The 22,029-nt window shown below is 42.8% G+C and overlaps 1 protein-coding gene across 1 annotated transcript in view; it reads left to right on the top strand.

Moving 5' to 3' along the window:
* The window catches only part of LOC138950925 (uncharacterized), a gene marked incomplete in the record, with an annotated part of 92,127 nt that overhangs the window by 20,071 nt on the left and 50,027 nt on the right, over positions 1-22,029 (top strand). Inside the window, 3 exon segments of the mRNA XM_070322635.1 lie at positions 9,216-9,284; positions 9,791-9,888; positions 10,658-10,753. Of these exon segments, the coding sequence (XP_070178736.1) occupies positions 9,216-9,284; positions 9,791-9,888; positions 10,658-10,753 (263 nt within the window).

Below are 22,029 nucleotides of genomic sequence, written 5' to 3'. Positions count from 1 at the left end.
ATCGCCGCGTGGCCTTTACGTCTTATTTTATTGGTGTCCTCAAGTTGTCAAAGTGAGTATTACAAATATTTTATGTCCATCGTGTCACGGGGTGTGTGTTAGTGATTAAAACTTGAAATGTGCTCAAATCACATCCAATACGTGGGACTTTGGGACACTTAACTATCTAGATTTGAAATTGCAATCAAATTTGGAACAGGGAGCATTCATTATTATTTTTGTTGAAATTTGTCCATCGTGTCACGGTCCATCGTGTCACGATCTCAGTCGTGACACGACGGACACAATTGTGACACAACGGACATATTCATGTACGTGTCTTGTTCGATGTAATTAAGTGATTTATGTATAGGCGATGAAATGGGCTAGCTATACACCTGACAATGTAAGCATGTAGATCTAGTGATACATACACTTTTCAAAAAAAGTTAAGGATCGGTTGAAAAAACGGATCTAATTATAAAAAATTGCCAACAAATTAAACATCGACATAATAATTAAAAGATTAATGTGTTTGAATTAACAAATGAACAATGAGTCTTGACCTAGAATTTTGTTTGGCAGGCAGAGTTATTTCCCTTTGTGGGACTTCTCAAAAGTTTCTGCATTTTGGAAGAAAAAGGGTGGTTTTTTATAGCCCCATGAAGTTTGTGGAACGCATGCCAGGGCAAAAGGTTGTGATGCACGTGCTACAACAGGGTCCTGGCTATTAACATCGCTCACCACCTTGTGTTTAAAGGTTGACACGCTGACACAATTATGCACAGTAGCAACATGCCCCCACGAAGAAAACTGAGCGATTTGGATAGAGGAAGGGCAATACGATGGCTACAAGACGGTGTTGCTGCCAGGCAAGTGGCCCAGAGGCTTGCAGTGGCTCCCTCTGTCATCATTAGACTAAAACAGAGATTCCACGCAGCTGGAAGAGTGCAGGAGCGACAACGTTCTGGTCGGCCCAGAGTCACCACACAAAGAGAGGATCGCTTCATTCAGAGGCAGGCCATGCAGCAAAGAATGGCTAAGGCAAACAACATTAGGCTACCACCAACACTGTTGTTAGTGGTCAGACGATCCAAAACCGCTTACACAACTTTGGCTTGCGTGCAAGGCGTCCAGTCCGAGGGACAACCCTGACTGCTAATCACCGAGCAGCTCGCCGAGCCTGGTGCACTCAACATGTGAGGTGGCAACGTCAGCAGTGGGCTCAGGTGTTGTTTACAGATGAGTCCCAATTTTGCTTGGAACCTGCTGATGGTCGCATCCGAGTGTGGAGGCGTCGCGGAGAGCGCATCGCAGAAGGCGCTGTTCTGGAACGACAGCGTTTTGGCGGAGGCTCTGTGATGGTCTGGGGAGGGATCAGCACACGTCAAAGGACACCTCTGTACCATGTAGTGGGCAACTTGACCAGTGTCCGCTACCAGAATGAGATCCTGCAACCCCTGGTCATTCCAGCCCTCCAAGCGATCGTCCCTCGTGCGATTCTTCAGGATGACAACGCACCTCCCCATCGCTCTGCAGCTGTAAACACCTTCATCCAGCAGGCCAGGGTCAACAGGATGCTGTGGCCAGCCAACAGCCCGGACCTGAACCCCATAGAGCACATGTGGGACGAGCTTTGTTGTCGGGTACAGCAACATCACCCTCCTCCTGCCAATCTGGGTCAACTGCTGCAATGGCTCCAGCAGGAGTGGAATGGAGTTCCCAGAGCATTCATATGCAACCTGATCCACTCCATGCGCCAACGATGTGTTGAATGTCTGGCACACAACGGAGGGCACACGCGTTATTGACACTGATTCACATTTTTGTGAATTCCATTTTTGAGGGTTGTCACGTTTGACACACTCTAGCTAAATTGTCGCTGCCGCGTTCGATCTTTGCTTTGTTTGTCATTACTCCTTGGTTGTTCAATTATATAATTTTTAAAAAAAGAAAGAATTCGGTCTTGTCTGTTATGTGTGGCGTGCTTGTAAAAAAGTTATCCTTAACTTTTTTTGAAGAGTGTAGAAGGAATTCGGCCGGAAGATTATCTTGGGCGTTGGGTGTTTGTCGCTTACGACAAGATGGCATATCCCGGTCTAGTGGTAGACGTTGACAATGGAGAATACCTGGTGGACTGCTTGCACCAACTTGGAAAGGACAATTGGGTTTTTTTTTCACCAAGAATGAAGGACACACTATGGTACCCCCATGGAGATATTCTGGCTGTCATCTCTGAGCCAGTTCAAAAAGATGGCTTCTCTGATCATTACACTGTAGATCTATTTGTGTGGAATCATGTGCAAGAGAAGCTTTTCCGGAGACACACCCCGTTGCAGTATGATGTGTTCACTCAACCTAGAGCTCGCTATCATAACAGACATTAAGTTCAAAGACGGTTACCTTTACACTTTTTCAGTCGTTCCTCTTGACTCGTTCAGTTTTATAAAAATGCCAAGTGGAAAGGCATTCCAATTCTGCTTTTTGTTTGCTTAGTTTAATACCCAATTTTTAAAAAATGTAATTTTCAAACTTGCTTCCTTTTGTATGTGCAAATGTCCATCGTATCACGACCGTGTCCATCGTGTCACGAGCGTGTCCATCGTGTCACACTGCACACTAAGGCTTAATTTGCAAACCAAAGATGTTGTTTCATAATCAAGGGTTTTGGGTGCTTGTTGCCATCGTTTAGAGTTACTAGTAAAAAAAGTTTCACATAAATGTGTGCATTTTGGCGGAGGCTCTGTGATTGTCTGGGGAGGGATCAGCACACGTCTAAGGACACCTCTGTACCATGTAGTGGGCAACTTGACCGATGTTTTATGTGTGTTGACGTGTGCTGTGATTTATTACTTTTTCGTTCTACTCTATTATTTTCTGTAATCAATGCACTTTCTTTCAAAAAAAACCCACATATTTTGATTTATTCCATTGAAGGCTGATCTGTGTGTTGTGTAACTGAAAAGAAATGGACTGACTGATTAAATTTATCATAAAAAAATTAAAAAACTTGTCCGTGACACGACGGACATTTTCACAAACATGTGTACATTTTTTCCCATTTTTATATTTATTCACATAGTTTTGTAAAAGTGGCAAGAAGCGACCTATGGAATACGCAATGTGTATAGTTCAACATAAAATTATTGCTGATTCCTTTGGTGAAGATTATTCCCCCCCGATTTTTTTTTCCCTTTTTGCCCCCAAATTGAAAACCCCTCATATAACGTGCGCCACACACAAGGCAGAAGTCGCAGCACAGGCTTCATGTCTCACCCAGTCACATTATTCTGACACCGGACCAACCAGTCCTAGCACTAACCCCATAATGCCAGACGCCAGGCGGAGCAGCCACTAGATTGCCAATTTTAAAGTCTTAGGTATGACCCGGCCGGGGTTCGAACCCACGACCTCCCGATCACGGGGCGGACGCCTTACCACTAGGCCACCGTGCCGGTAACGATGTGTTGAATGCCTGGCACACAACGGAGGGCACACGCGTTATTGACACTGATTCACATTGTTGTGAATTCCATTTTCGAGGGTTGTCACGTTTGACACACTCTAGCTAAATTGTCGCTGCCGCGTTCGATCTTTGCTTTGTTTGTCATTACTCCTTGGTTGTTCAATTATATAATTTTTAAAAAATGAAAGAATTCGGTCTTGTCTGTTTTGTGTGGCGTGCTTGTAAAAAAGTGATCCTTAACATTTTTTGAAGAGTGTATACCCCCTCTGTGTCCAATAATTAAACTTTGTTTCAAGTGAGAAGTTGAAATCGATGCCCCCAAATTTCATCAACAGAAACAAATCGGAACATAAAATCCTCTGGATCTGCCTCAAGACTCGTGGCAAGTGTAAAATGTCGGGTGACATGTTACTCTGACGTGCTTCTGTTCTGGTGTAAAAAATGTGGGTCCTAGGGGAAAGGCCCCAATTAACGGACACTTAAGGTTAAACCCATTTTTCTCACAAAGTATATAACATAGCGCAATTTTGAAAACGGATTATTGTAGATCTAACCTACCTTTATCTTCATGTTGAAAAAAATTGAAAAAATCTGTTATACTTTAAAAGTTATTAAGGTTTGAATTTTTCGGCAAATTGTCCGGTTTTGGGGAACCTACTGCCTAAATCCGGACAGGGGGTCACCAAAGTCCGGACACAAAATTCGCTGCTTAATAGAGTAACAAAAGTTGCTGAAACCATGTCTTAATTAACAATTGCAACCGTTTTCTTTTTTGTGAACGTTCATGTATTTTTACATTTAATTATGTTGGTTTTTGCAACTTTTGTCAGTCAAAAAGCAAGTTTTTATGAAGATATGTATCTTTTTCTCGAGAGAGGGTTATGCGTTATTTTTAGTCAAGCGAATTAACCGCACGTTCAACTACACACACACACACACACACACACACACACACACACACACACACACACACACACACACACACATATTTATTACATATTGCCAGGGACCTATATTTTTTACACATATTACATAGTCCGGTATTTGGGCGCACGTGGTGGACGGTATTTGGCAAACCCCACTAGTTGGAGTTACAATGCAGCTGTTGAAAAATGCGTTCATTTAATACGTCGTATTGCATGGTATTTACTAATAGAGTGTATGTACTATCTACTTCAACCAATCAATTCATCTTAGAAAGTCGTAACTTCTTGCTGCACTTAGTTTACAAATGTCTAAAATTACAGTGAGAGTGCGAAAAACAGAAAACCACTTCCCGTGCAGAATGCGTGCGTTCAGTCGCCATGTTATTTTGGTGCGAAGTGTAAGGGGATATCACTGAATCGTTTCGCGCAAAAAAAAAATTTTTGTGACCTACCATTTCTGAGATATCGCGTGTCCGTTATTAGGCGCCCGTCCGGTAATTAGGGCCTTTCCCCTACCTGGCTTACAATTTCTTCATGGACAGCTTTTTGCACACTAATACATCTCTCCTGTGAGATGCCAAGTGTATGAGCAATGTAATAACCCCACTCGTAGATTCTGCATCTCCGGTGTACAGGCAGCATCAACGGTTTCTTATCCTTGGCACAAAGGGTCAAAAATCAAAAAAATAAGCCCTCAAAAAAATATGCCCATATTTTTGAAAATATGCCCATATTTTGGAAAATAAGCCCTTATTTCTATAAATAAGGCCTTATTTTAGAAATAAGGCCTTAAATATTTACAGCCATAAGGAAATAAGGGCATAATGAAATAAGGCCTTATTTCTGTTAAGGCCTTACTGAAATAAGGCATTATTTCTGTTATGACCTTAAAAAAATAAGCCCTTAAAAAAATATGCCCATAAAAAAATAAGCCCTTAAAAAAAATATGCCCATATTTTTCTGCGCATCGCTACTGCGCATCCGGACATTCGAAAGCGCGCACAAACTCGCCTCTCGTTCAAAACATCCGTCATAACATCGAGCGGATACAGCATGGCTTCACGCATTCGAAAGCGCGCACAAACTCGCCAAAACCCCAATTCTCTCGCAATTTGCAATTTCAGCACAAATTCTTCTCAAAAATTCATCACGATCTCTGAACCCCCCATTCGCCATGTTTCTTATGAGATCTCTGCACATGAGCGTCGCAGCCGAATTCTATTCAGCTTCATGATTGGTCAAAAAAATAAGGCCTTATTTTTTTATGCCCTTATTTTTTTGTGCCCATATTTTTTTATGCCCTTATTTTTTTATGCCCTTATTTTTTTATGCCCTTACTTTAATTAAGGCCTTACAGAAATAAGGCCTTATTTCTCGTAAGGCCTTATTTTCAAATAAGAGCTTATTTTTTTATGCCCATATTTTTTAAGGGCTTAAAGATTTAAGACCTTAATAATGGAAAATAAGGCCTTATTTTAGAAATAAGGGCTTATTTTCAAAAATATGGGCATATTTTCAAAAATAAGGCCTTATTTTTTTAAGGGCTTATTTTTTGGATTTTTGACCCTTTGTGCCAAGGATAGTTTCTTGCATAGTGACTGTCGGTGGGCTTCCTAAATGTTTGCCATCTTAAAGGTGGTCGTCTACATTTTTGCTTTTTTTCAATAATCTTATGGTTAGATTTCGATACAAAATTATGTCAAATGATGAATGAACCATGGGGAAAAAAGTTATAGAAAAAAAAATATATGTAAAAAAAGATTTTATTTTTGGGTAGCGTGATTCACGCTTCCAATATTTTGTTTTCTCTTTGCTGAGAACATGTGCTTTGCCTAAAAATACTGACCAATCAAATTCATGTCACTATGCTTATAGCCACGCACAAACAAGTGCAGCAACTTCAGTTTGACACTGGAACGCTGTCCAAGCTTTTTTTTAAACGCACGAAATGCACGGGATTTGAGAGGAGTTTTGCGCTTGGCATTTTCCAAATAAGGATATCCTACTATGAGTACTACGCTGGAATACTACAATGAATTTTCAAACGGCTACACTGGCTTCGTCTTTCCTGATCGAAAGGGGGTGTATTGTTGATATTTGTAGATAATAGACTCTGCATTTTAATGGTCAAATGGCGATTTCGGTATAAAAATGTAGACAAGGACCTTTAAACGGTTCTCCTTTCAAGTCTTTCAGCTGACCACCATTCTTTTCTGTGGCGTAGAGAGGGGCATCCTTGCCAAGTCATTGTCATCATGGATTTTCAGTGGACTTTATTATTTTCCTTGCAGATATTGCATTCACTTCTCCATTAGGCCCACACACAAAAATGTTGGAGTAGGGTAACGTGACCCACAAAAATAGGGTCGGTAGGTAGGCATTTTTTATTCTTTTTTTAAATTTTTTTGTATAAATTTAGTTGATCTGTCGAAGCTCCCATTGCAACTGTCACATGTGATGTCGAGTTTGCAAAATGTGCCCATTTTTATTTTTATTCTTTTTTTTTTTAGAAATGCAAAAAAGTTTTTGGGTCAGCGGGGTAGAAAAAAAGGGTCGGTCGGGTTACCCTAAACCAACGGTTTTTTTGTTTGGCCTTAGTGGTTTTCTCAATTGTGTGCAAAACAGTGCCTGTTGTATAGAACTTTAAGAAATACAAGTCACACAAACTTACCGGTGAATATATATATATACTAGAGGAATACCCGCTTCGCCGGGTAGCCGGCTTCGCCGGGATGAAATACTTAGAGCCGTACGCCGGCTTTGCTGGGTCCGAACAATGGACCCGCCAAGCTTAGGTCCCTCCCAGATTCGTGGAATGGGAACAGCACGAAAATGATTCAGTGGCCATAATGCCATTCCTGACCATATCGAGTCCCATCCTTGTCGACGAATGTAACCGTGTTAATCACCTTTGGAGGCGAACTCCACTCAAACAGGATTGAGCAATTTAGAGCTTATCTGTAAGCCCTTTTGAACTGTTATGGCTTTTCAAAGGAAGGCCAGTACATACAAATACACAAAAGCCGCCAGACCACATCACAAACAGAACTGAACAATCCCCAGGTGTTGCTCACATAGAGAGACACACACACACACACACACACACACACACACACACACACACACACACACAGAGAAGCCGTATCTATAGAGAGATAGATGACAGTGTATTTTTCGCGTGGCTATAAATTGATTCGACCTTTGCAATTTTACAGTGAGGATAATTTACGGGTCCAATTTACGTTCTGGACACTGCGGTGACCTTCTAAAAATAGTAACAGAACGCCGGGAATATCCGAAGATGCCCCCCTCATACTATAGTGCACCATACGAAGGAAGGGAGGTAAACGCTGAAAACATGGAGAAGATGAGAAGATAAGGAAGAGTTACTGGGAATGGTGAAATGAACACAAAAACCAAAATCGGTTCAGCGCTGCGCGCTGAGAGCACGTGTTGAAATATCTCATCGATGATATTGTGTCCGGGGTGTAGCTGAATACGGTGTCCAAATTTGAAAAAGATCCACCGAGAACTTTGGCTTTGGTGTGTCGGTATGGGGGCCCGGGTAGCTGAGGTGGAACCAAAATAGCTGAGGTGGAACCATGGCGATCTTAACAAGAGTAGAGAACGCTATGGTTGGAACCAAAATCGGTTCAGCGCTGCGCGCTGAGAGCACGTGTTGAAATATCTCATCAATGAGGTTGTGTCCGGGGTCTCTCTGAATAAGCCCACCAAATTTGAAGCAGATCCATCGAGAACTTTGGCCGTGCATCGCGAAGACACAGACACACACAGACACACAGACACAAGTCGTATATATATATAGATATCTTATAATAAGAACCTTTCTTAATTCATGCCAAGTTTTGAATGTCTAAGTCAAGTCTTTCTTAGTCAGTTGGCCCTAGCACCCTCTTAGATCATATTTTATGTGGGCTTTGATGGGATTCGGTCAATGTCTTTTTACATTTAGTCAAGTTTTGACTAAATGTTTTAACGTAGAGGGGGGAATCGAGACGAGGGTCGTGGTGTATGTGTGTGTGTGTGTGTGTGTGTGTGTGTGTGTAGAGCGATTCAGACTAAACTACTGGACCGATCTTTATGAAATTTGACATGAGAGTTCCTGGGTATGAAATCCCCGAACGTTTTTTTCATTTTTTTGATAAATGTCTTTGATGACGTCATATCCGGCTTTTCGTGAAAGTTGAGGCGGCACTGTCACGCCCTCATTTTTCAACCAAATTGGTTGAAATTTTGGTCAAGTAATCTTCGACGAAGCCCGGACTTCGGTATTGCATTTCAGCTTGGTGGCTTAAAAATTAATTAATGACTTTGGTCATTAAAAATCTGAAAATTGTAAAAAAAAAATAAAAATTTATAAAACGATCCAAATTTACGTTCATCTTATTCTCCATCATTTTCTAATTCCAAAAACATATAAATATGTTATATTTGGATTAAAAACAAGCTCTGAAAATTAAATATATAAAAATTATTATCAAAATTAAATTGTCGAAATCAATTTAAAAACACTTTCATCTTATTTCTTGTCGGTTCCTGATTCCAAAAACATATAGATATGATATGTTTGGATTAAAAACAAGCTCAGAAAGTTAAAACAAAGAGAGGTACAGAAAAGCGTGCTATCCTTCTTAGCGCAACTACTACCCCGCTCTTCTTGTCAATTTCACTGCCTTTGCCATGAGCGGTGGACTGACGATGCTACGAGTATACGGTCTTGCTGAAAAATGGCATTGCGTTCAGTTTCATTCTGTGAGTTCGACAGCTACTTGACTAAATGTTGTATTTTCGCCTTACGCGACTTGTTCTGTTTTTTATTGCAGCAACGTGTGTGGCCGAACAGTATGTACTTTCATCACCAAAACAGTTTGTGCCTACAAAACCCGGCTTGGGTGAGAATTTTAAGGGGTTCTGGTGAAGTTAACAAATTTATCTAAGGAGAAATAAGGTCTCGACCCTCCTGAAGCAAATGTCATGTTGCATGGCGGCTGAATGTGTTAAGAAAAGGCTCTTTAGTTTGATACATCACTCTGCACCATTCAAGCAACAGTCATCAAAATATACATGTAATTGCGAGGGTGCATTATTTAAGATTCCAAATGAAGTAACGGCCCTTAGGTTTATAGTGAATCGGGTTCTTTATGCTTCCATCTAACCTGCTATGTACATTTCATTTCCCGGTATTGTCTTTAGCAGCAGAGATTTTACCATTTTCTTGTCATTTGTCAAACGTAAACATTTGGTAACGTTTGCTGGTGTGTATGTGTTTGTCTTTTTCTTCTTCTTTTTTTTTTTAGATCTAGTCCTCCCCACGTTGATTAATATGTATAGTTCTGATATTAATTGTTGTCTTGCCTACATTATTAAATATCTGACTCTGTTTGCCTTTTTTGGACAGATGCTGCGCGTACAAGACTATACGCCAGCCAGTGACGATTCTGGAACGCTTCTGCTGTCCGGGATGGACGCCATCTAGCTACCTGAACTGCAACACACGTAAGTGGTATTATTACAGCATTTCAGCTTGATTGCACTTACAGTTTCTGTCCAGTTTCACTATGGAAAGCATTGACATATTAGCCACCTAAAAATGTTTGTATTTGTATATACTGTACATCACAACAGCAACACTAACACCAGCTACTGTGTTTTTGCTGTGTTCCTTCTCAGTGGTGCATGATATAATGACAGTGTTGCAATGCTATTTCAATTCCAATGCTGGTGCATAATATAATGACAGTGTTGCAATGCTATTTCAATTCCAATGCTGAGAAAAATGAAGTTCCTCATTACAAGACCTGACTTGGCCGGCTGATGAACTGAGACAGCATGGAGCTGGAAACAACCACACACATGCCCAATTTGTCAGGAATTTGTGTGTGTAGCTGTGTACCAAAAGAGTTTCTACGTTAGAGGGACACCTTTCCTGTCCATTTGTAAAACTGTACTAATAAGCATTGTGTTTGTGCAGGCCTGAAAGTGGCAAGTATTTTACTCGCCATGGCGAGTAGAAATATATGTATGTAACTGGCGAGTAGAAATGTTCATCTACTCGCCAATTGCGAGTAAAATGGCTGAAACAATTTGTTGGTTTGGCTAGTAAAGTTTGCTTGTACATTTTTAGAATCACTAGCCAAAGGCGAGTACACCATTTGTTGGACTTTCAGGGCTGCTGTAGCTGTGGGCACCAAGAATTACTACGTCAGAGGGACACCTTCCATGTCCTTTGTAAAACTTGTGGTGAGAATTGTGTCTGTGTGTTTAGCTGTGTGCAGCCCTGCCTGTCAGAACGGAGGCACGTGCAGCTTGCCTGGCAAATGTAGCTGTCTGGATCAGTACACAGGCCCCCGCTGTGCCAACTGTGAGTATCATACTCTCCCTGCTCTCACTCTTTGTCACCTCTCTTTCAAGTCTTCACCCTCTCATTTGACATTAGCACGGCGTCATATTTTTGTTTCTTTCAAATCAGATATATACTCTTAAAAAAAGTTAAGGACCGGTCATGAAAATGTACACAATCTGTAAAAATTTGCCAAAAATCAAGATTTTTGTGCATTTATAAAAGGATACTGAGTCTTGCTCTTAATTGGGACATTTTTGGCAGGCAGTGTTTCAGTGTCATGCTAAACACGCGGTAAAATGAGCATTTTTATTTAAAAAGGAGGGGTTTTTTTAAAGTAAAAAAATTGGCTCTAGACATGCTAGGGCAAACACCAGTGATGCACATGCAATACCAGCCATGTGTTGCTCTGAAACACAGCGCCCGCTCAGAGCAAAGTCGCTCTGAATTGGTCTATGCAACGGGCTCATAACGAGGCAAAGCGCTTCAAGATGGTGACGAAGAAGGCACGAATGCTGCGAGATATGAAAAAAGTTGTACATGTATTTACAACAACAAAACTTGGACAAGTCGACTTCAGGCTCAATTATGGATTGCCTTAAAGATGATTATGAATTACTCTAATATCCTTATTTTCCGTCAATAAATGACACCGTAATTCAATATGTTGAGCGCAGGGGACGTCACCGCTTTAGCAAGTCTGAGACTGAATTTTTTGCTCTTCCTCGTCAGTTTTTTATTTTATTTTTATAGGCAAAAGACCTTAGATTTGACGTTGTGTTGAGTACGCGTGCTGCTATGTTGTTTGGCCGCGAGCGGGCAGAAGTGTGTATGCGCAGTAAACATGCGCGAAGAAGGTGTGTCTGCTTTTGTCGGGAAACAGCTGCATCGAAGCAGAAACTTACATTTTGCAATAGTATGAGTTATTTCTAATATGCTGACTGTTAGCAACTGATGACAGACATGTCGAGAAAATGGATTATCAGCCATGAGCCGAAGACGAATGCTGATATAATTTGTGAGACATATCTGTTATCAGTTGCTAACAGTCAGCATACAGTCGAACCCACTTAAAACGAACACGCTAGTTACGAATTTTGACTTATAACGTATTAGTTTTAAGTTCCCAACTGAATACCTCTTTCTTCATGCTTAAAAAAAATGCTTGAAACGAATTCTTTGTAACGAATTTATGCTTATAACGAGCACTTTTTGGATTCCCAAGCATGCATAATGTCTGTAATTTACTCACGCTTATGACTAAATCTTTAAACTCGTCCCGAGATCGACATATCATGGGAATTTGAGAAGTTTGAATACATGTGTCAAAGTCTTCCCTTGCGTCGACTGCTTGAACCATTGCTCAACCGATCACTGAATAAAGTTAAACTGATTACACTGTACTCACAAAACAATTTCAAATTTAGAATCAAAGTGATTGATAGCTCAGACACTGAACATGAATGACTGACTGACGTTTATTTCCTTCGCGAATACCAAAAACGAAACATCAGTGTTTTGAACGGAAGCCATTGCCAAAAATATAGATGCCAGAGTGGTTTCCCTTGGACAAGGGAAACCACACTCTCAACGTTTGCGTTCGCCGGTTCGCGATAGTTTATCAGTCAGTCAGTGCTTTCGATTTGGATTTGAACATCATGTTGCAACCACACAAAAAAAACTAAATTGGCCAAGGTTTGCTACCCGTCGCCAAGGTAAGTGATTCCGGACAAATGATAGGAACACCGCGAATGTGGACAGTGTCAGTGTGTGTGACTGTGTGTGACCAAAAACGTAACAACTGGATGAAACATCTGTGTGCTCACTCTCACTCAAACTCAATAATCATCACTCAACATGAGACACACGTGAACATGTAACTGAATATGTAACTTTATTGTCCAAACGTGAAGCAGCATGAAAGTTGCGATAGAAACAAATTGAAACACCATAAAATGTACAAGACTTAAAAAACAATTAAAAATTAAAAAAAAATCAATCAATTTTCTTAATACGAATTTTGGTTAAGACGAACTTTTTTTCCGATCCCCAGTGATTCGTCTTAAGCGAGTTCGACTGTATTAGAAATAACGGTTTTATTACCGTCTATTTCGACCAAAAGAAATTTCGAAGCGACCCCGCGACTCCTGTTCCTTGATTAGTGATTGAATGTGGGTTACTTTTGCGACTCCTGTTCCTTGATTAATGATTGAATGTGGGTTACTTTTGCGACTCCTGTTCCTTGATTAGTGATTGAATGTGGGTTACTTTTGCGACTCCTGTTCCTTGATTAGTGATTGAATGTGGGTTACTTTTGCGACTCCTGTTCCTTGATTAGTGATTGAATGTGGGTTACTTTTGCGACTCCTGTTCCTTGATTAGTGATTGAATGTGGGTTACTTTTGCGACTCCTGTTCCTTGATTAGTGATTGAATGTGGGTTACTTTTGCGACTCCTGTTCCTTGATTAGTGATTGAATGTGGGTTACTTTTGCGACTCCTGTTCCTTGATTAGTGATTGAATGTGGGTTACTTTTGCGACTCCTGTTCCTTGATTAGTGATTGAATGTGGGTTACTTTTGCGACTCCTGTTCCTTGTTTAGTGATTGAATGTGGGTTACTTTTGCGACTCCTGTTCCTTGATTAGTGATTGAATGTGGGTTACTTTTGCGACTCCTGTTCCTTGATTATTGATTGAATGTGGGTTACTTTTGCGACTCCTGTTTCTTGATTATTGATTGAATGTGGGTTACTTTTGCGACTCCTGTTCCTTGATTAGTGATTGAATGTGGGTTACTTTTGCGACTCCTGTTCCTTGATTATTGATTGAATGTGGGTTACTTTTGCGACTCCTGTTCCTTGATTAGTGATTGAATGTGGGTTACTTTTGCGACTCCTGTTCCTTGATTAGTGATTGAATGTGGGTTACTTTTGCGACTCCTGTTCCTTGATTAGTGATTGAATGTGGGTTATGTAGTGTTTGAGAATCTGTTACCATCTAAGGGAAGCAACTGCTATAGATGTGTTAAGTAACTAACGAGAGTTAGTTCCCTTGTTACATACACTGATCATCTTCATGGCTGACAATAAACACAGCTTGCCCCCTCAAACCATCGTTTGTCGGCTTTATCGTATACATGCATGGTAAACGTGTATCCACCTTCATCACAGACATCATATTGGCGACGAGGATGGGATTATTCCACGTACATATCGGCTCTACCTTGTGCAAGAACTTTGTAATCTCACTTTTCTGACTTGCCACGTGCTTCTCAACTTCCAACATGGCTGAACAGTTATCTGCACTACCTACTTATCCTTCGTTTGACTGTTCGTCTGATGGCGTGTCTATCAGATGGAGCAAGTGGATCGCAAGACTAGAGAACCTGTTCGTTGCATTCAACATTGCCAACGGCAAGAGGAAGAAAGCGTTGCTGCTTACGTACGCTGGGAACGATCTGAATGACATTGTGGACTCTTTTCCAGCTGCTGATCTGACCCCTCGGGATGGTGAGACTCACTTCCAGAAACTTGTTGATCGTATCAATGAACATTTTAACCCACAGATCAACAGAGAGTATCAGGTTTTTACCTTCAGACAGCTCACGCAAACATCTGACAGTGTTGACATTTTTTATCAACAGCTGAAACGACATGCCTCTCTCTGTAACTTTGCAAACATTGAGTCTGAAATTAAATCGCAGCTGATAACCGGTTGCAAAGTGAACAAGGTGCGAGAGAAGGGCCTGAGCAACCCAGGAATAACACTGTCTGACCTCCTGCAGTATGCCCGCACATTGGAGTTGACTGCTTCTTACTCAAGAAAAATGCATGAAGACGGTGCAGTTAACCGACTCCATCGTTCAGCTACATCAAGCCAGCATCACCCTGATCGACATCATCACCAGCCCCGCCGTAGTCAAGCCTCACACCGTCATAACTAGCCAACCGATCATTGCAAGAACTGTGGTGGTACATGGCCGCATGAGAAGGGACAGCATTCGTGCCCTGCTTTCAACAAACAGTGCCGCTCCTGTGGAAAATTCAACCACTACTCATCCGTCTGCCGTTCCAGTCCACGCAACACGGCAAGATCAGGGACAGGTGGGAGGGGCAGTGCATCCTCTTCCTCCTCCTCCCAACAGCCTCGCTCTATCAAGCACAAGCCCAAATCTGTTCACCACGTTGAGCAACATGGTGAATGTGACAACAACGACGCTTCGTTCATCGACGACGGCAATGACGCAGACACTGAGTACGTCTTCACTGCAAACGGCAACTCGAATCAACTGCCACGCTTCAAGGTCTACCTCAACGGACAACAGACAACCTTCCTTGCTGATTCCGGAGCAACAGTCAATCTGCTATCACGGACAGATTATGAAAGTCTTACACCCAAGCCACCGCTCAGCCCGTCAAGCGTGAGAATCTCTGCGTACGGCAATCAACACTCAATCCGTGCGTTTGGACAGTTTTGCGCTGAACTACACACTGACACAGCATCCTGCTCAGCCACGATATGTGTTGTTCCAGGCAATGAGAAACCCATCCTGAGCTGGTCAACCTCGCAAACACTCAAGCTGCTGACCACCGTCCACTGCATCGAGCACAAAACTCAGCAAGAGAACCAGCTTGGTAAACTCAATGATCGACAGATCAAACTCCACATCGACGAGACGGTACAGCCTGTCGCTCAGCACTACCGTCGTGTTCCCTTTCATGTCCGCAAGCATGTGGAAGAACAAATCCGAAAGGATGAAGAACTTGGTGTCATCGAGAAGGCAACTGGTCCAACACCATGGGTATCTCCTATAGTTGTGGTGCCTAAACCCAAGTCTCCAGGCAAGGTACGCGTGTGCGTCGACATGCGTTCTGCAAACAAGGCCATCGGGAGAGAACATCATGCTACCCCAACACTTGATGAACTGAAAACCATGCTCGCAGGTGCTAAAGTTTTCAGCAAGCTTGACCTGAACCAAGGCTACAACCAGGTAGAACTAGCTGAGGAGTCACGCTACATCACGACGTTCTCCACACATCTTGGTCTCTACAGATACCGACGCCTCTTCTTTGGTGTGAACTCCGCAAGCGAGATCTTCCAAGAAACCATCAGGCAAGTACTGTCTGGCCTCAAGGGTGTCGTAACATCAGTGACGACATTCTCTGCTACGGTACGTCACAGCAAGACCATGACAACCCTACGCGCTCTCATGCAGCGTCTCCGTGAGAAAGACCTCACTCTCAACACTGACAAGTGTGAGTACAACAAGAAGTCGCTTGAGTTCCTTGGTCATATCTTCGGGGAAGACGGCATCACCCCAAGCTCAAGACCATTCTTGAACTGCCAACACCAACCAACGCATCTGAAGTAAGAAGTCTTCTCGGCATGATCAACTTCTGTGGTGCACACTTCATTCCAAACTATGCAACACTCACCCATGAACTCCGTCTGCTGACAAAGAAGACAACACCATGGTCGTGGAATGAAAAGCATGACGCAGCCCTCGGAACGCTGAAAGCAGAACTCAGCAAAGCAACGACTCTTGCTTACTTCAATCCAGGAAAACCGACAGAGATCTACACCGACGGCAGTCCTGTAGGCATCTCTGCAGTCCTGACCCAAGACAAGCGCATCATCCAGTTTGCAAGCCGAGCGCTCACTCCAACAGAACAAAGATATTCACAGACAGAACGTGAAGCACTCGCCATCACATGGGCCTGTGAATATTTCCACATCTACCTGTTTGGTGCTACATTCACTGTCTACACTGACCACAAGCCTTTGGTCAGCATGTTCAACAACCCTCGTGCTCAACTCTCTGCTCGTGTTGAACGCTGGGTACTGAGAACACAGCCCTACGAAATGACTGTTCAGTACCGACCTGGTTTCGACAACCCCGCCGACTATCTGAGTCGACATCCAGTCCAACAGCATCCCAGCAGCAGAGAAGAGAAGATCGCAGAAGAGTATCTTCACTACGTTGTCGACACGTCCACTCCAAAAGCCATGACGTTAGACACAGTCATCTCAGAAACAGCGAAAGATGTCACCCTTACGGCAGTGATCAACGCAATCCTTACCAGTGACTGGGAAGCCAAAGACGACGTTGACACAAAAACTTTCAGAACCCTCTACTTGTGTTGTTCAGAACTCTCACTCAGTCACAACGCATCAGTTCTACTCAAGGGTACACGCATCGTTCTCCCAGAGTCTCTTCATCTTCAAGCTGTGAAAGTCGCTCACACTGGACATCATGGCATCGTCAAGACAGTCGCCCTGCTTCGAGAAAAGGTTTGGTTCCGACGAATGCAAGAGACTGTTGAGAAAGCGGTAAAAAAACTGCTTAACCTGTCAAATCTCCACTCCCACACCAGCCAGAGAACCGCTGCAGATGTCTCCACTGCCCACAGCACCTTGGTCTGAACTGAGTGCTGATTTCGCAGACGCACCCAACGGAAACATTCTCCTTGTCATCACAGATGAATATTCCAGATTCACCGTTGTTGACATTTTGCAATCAACATCCAGCCGGAGTGTGATTCCACGTCTCGACAAGATCTTCGCAGAATACGGCATACCAGATGTTCTGAAGACAGACAATGGCCCACCATTCAACAGCCACGAGTTCGCGACATACGCAACACACACCGGGTTCAAGCACAGGAAGATCACCCCCCTGTGGCCCCGTGCAAATGGAGAAACGGAACGTTTTATGCGTACCATCAAGAAGACTGTCAAAGCCGCCCATGCACAACAGCTGAACTGGAAACAGGAAATGTACAAGTTTCTTCTTGACTACAGAACAACTCCACACTGCACAACTGGTGTCGCCCCTGCTACTGCCCTCTTTGGTCGCAACATCAAGAACAGACTACCACAACTCCCGCCGCGGCAGCCAGCGGACACGAAGATGAGACAACAGGATGCCCGCGCCAAAGGCAAGATGAAACTCTACGCAGACAACAAGAACTATGTCAAACCAAGCAACCTTCAGATTGGTGATTCTGTTCTCATCAAGGACACTTCCATTAAGAAGTCTACTCCTCCATTCAACCCAACACCCCTCACTGTTGTGTCAAAGAACGGTTTTATGATCTCTGCGTGCCGAGGAAACAAGATAATCACGCGAAACAGCAGTTTCTTCAAACGCTCCCCCAGACATCCAACTCCTTCAGAAACAAATGACGCTGAAGCTGATGCCGAAGCTGAAACTGAAGCTGTTACTCTTCCTCACACAGATGAACCAAACTCGCAACATGCACACAACAAGCAAAATCAAAACGCACAAAACACACATACTAACGTCGCACCAACTCCACGTCGTTCGCACAGGGAAAAACATTTACCTACCAAACTGCAAGATTTTGTTCTGACTTGAACGTTGAACTGACTGATGTTTTGTAAAATCATTTTATTTCTGGTGCCTGTGCAGACATTTTATTTTCAAGATTTTCCATCAAGTGCCTATTGTGTCGTTTTATTTCACATTGCTGGTTAGCATCATTTCTCGCCCAACGAATGGTTGTGTGATGCGCCCGCAGCGTGTTGGCATACATACATGTGCTTGTCACATCCCGCTTTCAGCCTTCACCGCCGGCTAGCCAAGCTGCTTGCAGCACCGGCGAAAAAGAGAGCAGCCTTGCGTAAGTCTCTCCCTGCCAGTAAGCCTCTCCACAACAAGTCCTATTCAAGCTTTAAAGCAACCCTCCACGAGGTGTTGGGTGGTAACTGGGGGCCTTATGTCCCCAGGCAGAATTGCAAGGGCGCGGAGGAGGTTTGGCCCCGAACATGCGGCAGTGCAGGCCCACCGGTGCGTGGACACGCCCTGGCGCCCATGAACCAAACCCCCAGGTATGGGTTACCTACAAAGACTCTACGTCCCAACGGCTGACCAGGCGGACGAGGAGAGTGTACTCCCAACGGCTGTGAAGGCGGAAGAGGACCCTTAGTCTCACATCCCAACGGTAAAACAGGCGGACGAGGAGCTCCCAACGGCTGTTTTAGCGGATGAAGATGCCCCATGTTTTTGCTGCTTTCACAAGCGCCGGGTTGGAAAGACTCGTCAGCCCTGATAGGCAGCTTTCCTAGGAGAAGGACACTCGGAAGTCAAACCCGGCCAGATGAGGGCCGATAACCGTGTGAGGAAACTTGTCTAGGACAAGGAAAAGTCCAAAATCACACCCACGAAGGCCTACCGAAGACGGAAGACACTGACCTTCAAGGTGAGGTGAGAACCGAGTGTCTACGCATCACCGACAAATATGGTTGTGTCTACATCAAAAAAAGCATCATTTCTCAGTATTTTTGGGTGACACGTAAATTCAGTTTTGTTTTGTTTTTCTTTAATGAGAAGGGAAGATAAGTACACTAATTTCTACTTTCATTATCATTTGTTAGTACTTTCAAAATTCATAAGGCTGAAGCATTACTTCATAAGATTTGGAGTGAGAACACTTTTCTTGTTGAATGTAAAGTTAAACATTTCTAGTCAGCATTACATTTCTACTTCTAGGCATCATTCTTTAATCTTCAGGGGAAGATATCATTTCTTATCATTTTGCTTGTCCAGTTATCCATTTTGTTATTTTGGATTTTACTTCTTAAAATTCAAGAAGGGGAGAGATGTAGTGTTTGAGAATCTGTTACCATCTAAGGGAAGCAACTGCTATAGATGTGTTAAGTAACTAACGAGAGTTAGTTCCCTTGTTACATACACTGATCATCTTCATGGCTGACAATAAACACAGCTTGCCCCCTCAAACCATCGTTTGTCGGCTTTATCGTATACATGCATGGTGAACGTGTATCCACCTTCATCACAGACATCATAGGTTACTTTTGCGACTCCTGTTCCTTGATTAGTGATTGAATGTGGGTTACTTTTGCGACTCCTGTTCCTTGATTATTGATTGAATGTGGGTTACTTTTGCGACTCCTGTTCCTTGATTATTGATTGAATGTGGGTTACTTTTGCGACTCCTGTTCCTTGATTAGTGATTGAATGTGGGTTACTTTTGCGACTCCTGTTCCTTGATTAGTGATTGAATGTGGGTTACTTTTGCGACTCCTGTTCCTTGATTAGTGATTGAATGTGGGTTACTTTTGCGACTCCTGTTCCTTGATTATTGATTGAATGTTGGTTACTTTTGCGACTCCTGTTCCTTGATTATTGATTGAATGTGGGTTACTTTTGCGACTCCTGTTCCTTGATTAGTGATTGAATGTGGGTTACTTTTGCGACTCCTGTTCCTTGATTAGTGATTGAATGTGGGTTACTTTTGCGACTCCTGTTCCTTGATTAGTGATTGAATGTGGGTTACTTTTGCGACTCCTGTTCCTTGATTAGTGATTGAATGTGGGTTACTTTTGCGACTCCTGTTCCTTGATTAGTGATTGAATGTGGGTTACTTTTGCTACTCCTGTTCCTTGATTAGTGATTGAATGTGGGTTACTTTTGCGACTCCTGTTCCTTGATTAGTGATTGAATGTGGGTTACTTTTGCGACTCCTGTTCCTTGATTAGTGATTGAATGTGGGTTACTTTTGCGACTCCTGTTCCTTGATTAGTGATTGAATGTGGGTTACTTTTGCGACTCCTGTTCCTTGATTAGTGATTGAATGTGGGTTACTTTTGCGACTCCTGTTCCTTGATTAGTGATTGAATGTGGGTTACTTTTACGACTCCTGTTCCTTGATTAGTGATTGAATGTGGGTTACTTTTGCGACTCCTGTTCCTTGATTATTGATTGAATGTGGGTTACTTTTGCGACTCCTGTTCCTTGATTAGTGATTGAATGTGGGTTACTTTTGCGACTCCTGTTCCTTGATTAGTGATTGAATGTGGGTTACTTTTGCGACTCCTGTTCCTTGATTAGTGATTGAATGTGGGTTACTTTTGCGACTCCTGTTCCTTGATTAGTGATTGAATGTGGGTTACTTTTGCGACTCCTGTTCCTTGATTAGTGATTGAATGTGGGTTACTTTTGCGACTCCTGTTCCTTGATTAGTGATTGAATGTGGGTTACTTTTGCGACTCCTGTTCCTTGATTAGTGATTGAATGTGGGTTACTTTTGCGATTCTGATCTCTCCATGACTTAATCTAGCTTCAAAAGTTACCGTTGTTTTGTTGGAGTCGCCATGTTTGCACCATGACCTCTCAATGATTTAAAATGAAGTCAAACTAAGACAGAGCGCTTTGACAGACAACACCTCACACACTCAAGTCAAAAGAAGTGTTTTAAATGTTTCTTTGGGATAATTCATTCGCTCAATTGGTGAGCACATACTCACAGAATGCGTACACACACAAGTTGTTGGTCAAACTCCGACCCCCTTTCTCCCTCCCCACATCCTACTCAAAGGTCTTTCAATTGTGAAAGCACAAGGTATGATGGGGATAGCCACAGGCCACTAGACTTGCACGCACTACTGACTTCTGACTGCCACACTTTCTCATGTTAGTCTGCGCCACTAATGAGGGACGCGTGCATCGTGTGCTGGACGAATTTTGACACTCACTGGTAAAAAGATTAAAGTCGTTATTGACCCTTTGGTGGTAGGTCGGTCGTCTGAAAAAGGAAGACGTCGCCATTCGGAGGTTAGTTAAAGTGTAAAAGGCATCTGTTCCTAGAAAATCAGTTGGCAAACGGAGGGTGTCGTTACGGGAGGTCCACTGTATAATGGTGTAATGCCTGAAGAATGTACAGTACACAATCATACAGTACACAATCATACAGTACACAATCACAAAAGCCACTATACAGTTAACTCATTCGAGGCGCGTCGGAACTGGAATTCCGACATCTGTGTTTAGCGTTGGCTGCGTGCCGGCACTTGAGTTCCGACGGATATCACGAATTTTTAACGGTGTAAACGGTCCTGCTGACCAAGGGAAACAACCCCTGCAATGAACTTCTATCTGTCTACAGTGGTACCATTCACTGTAAACAGTTCCTTCCCTTAAATTGTTGGGATTAATAAAAATTTTGTTGACGGTGTGCGACCCACGTGTTTTGACTTTTCCAAGATGGCGGATCGTTCTGCTGAGACGTAGTAACTTGAAAAGAGTGCTAGAACGTGTTATTCAGTACGGTTCTGATCTTGACCTCAGTGATGATGATAGTGGAGATGATATTTTAGATTCTGGTGACGATTTTGTGCCAATGGACGATCATTTGGGTGATGATTCGGGCAATGCAAGTGTCGATCATGACATTGTGTATGATGAACCCATGACGTAGAAAGTTTTTTTGTTTTGCTTCAAATTGGATATTTTGCGTGGATATGAAGACAACAAA

This window comes from Littorina saxatilis, linkage group LG16 (assembly GCF_037325665.1).
Source record: "Littorina saxatilis isolate snail1 linkage group LG16, US_GU_Lsax_2.0, whole genome shotgun sequence".
Lineage (NCBI taxonomy): Eukaryota > Metazoa > Mollusca > Gastropoda > Littorinimorpha > Littorinidae > Littorina > Littorina saxatilis.
The sequence above is the reverse complement of the archived record's forward strand: the minus strand, read 5'-3'. Positions and strand labels throughout refer to the sequence as shown.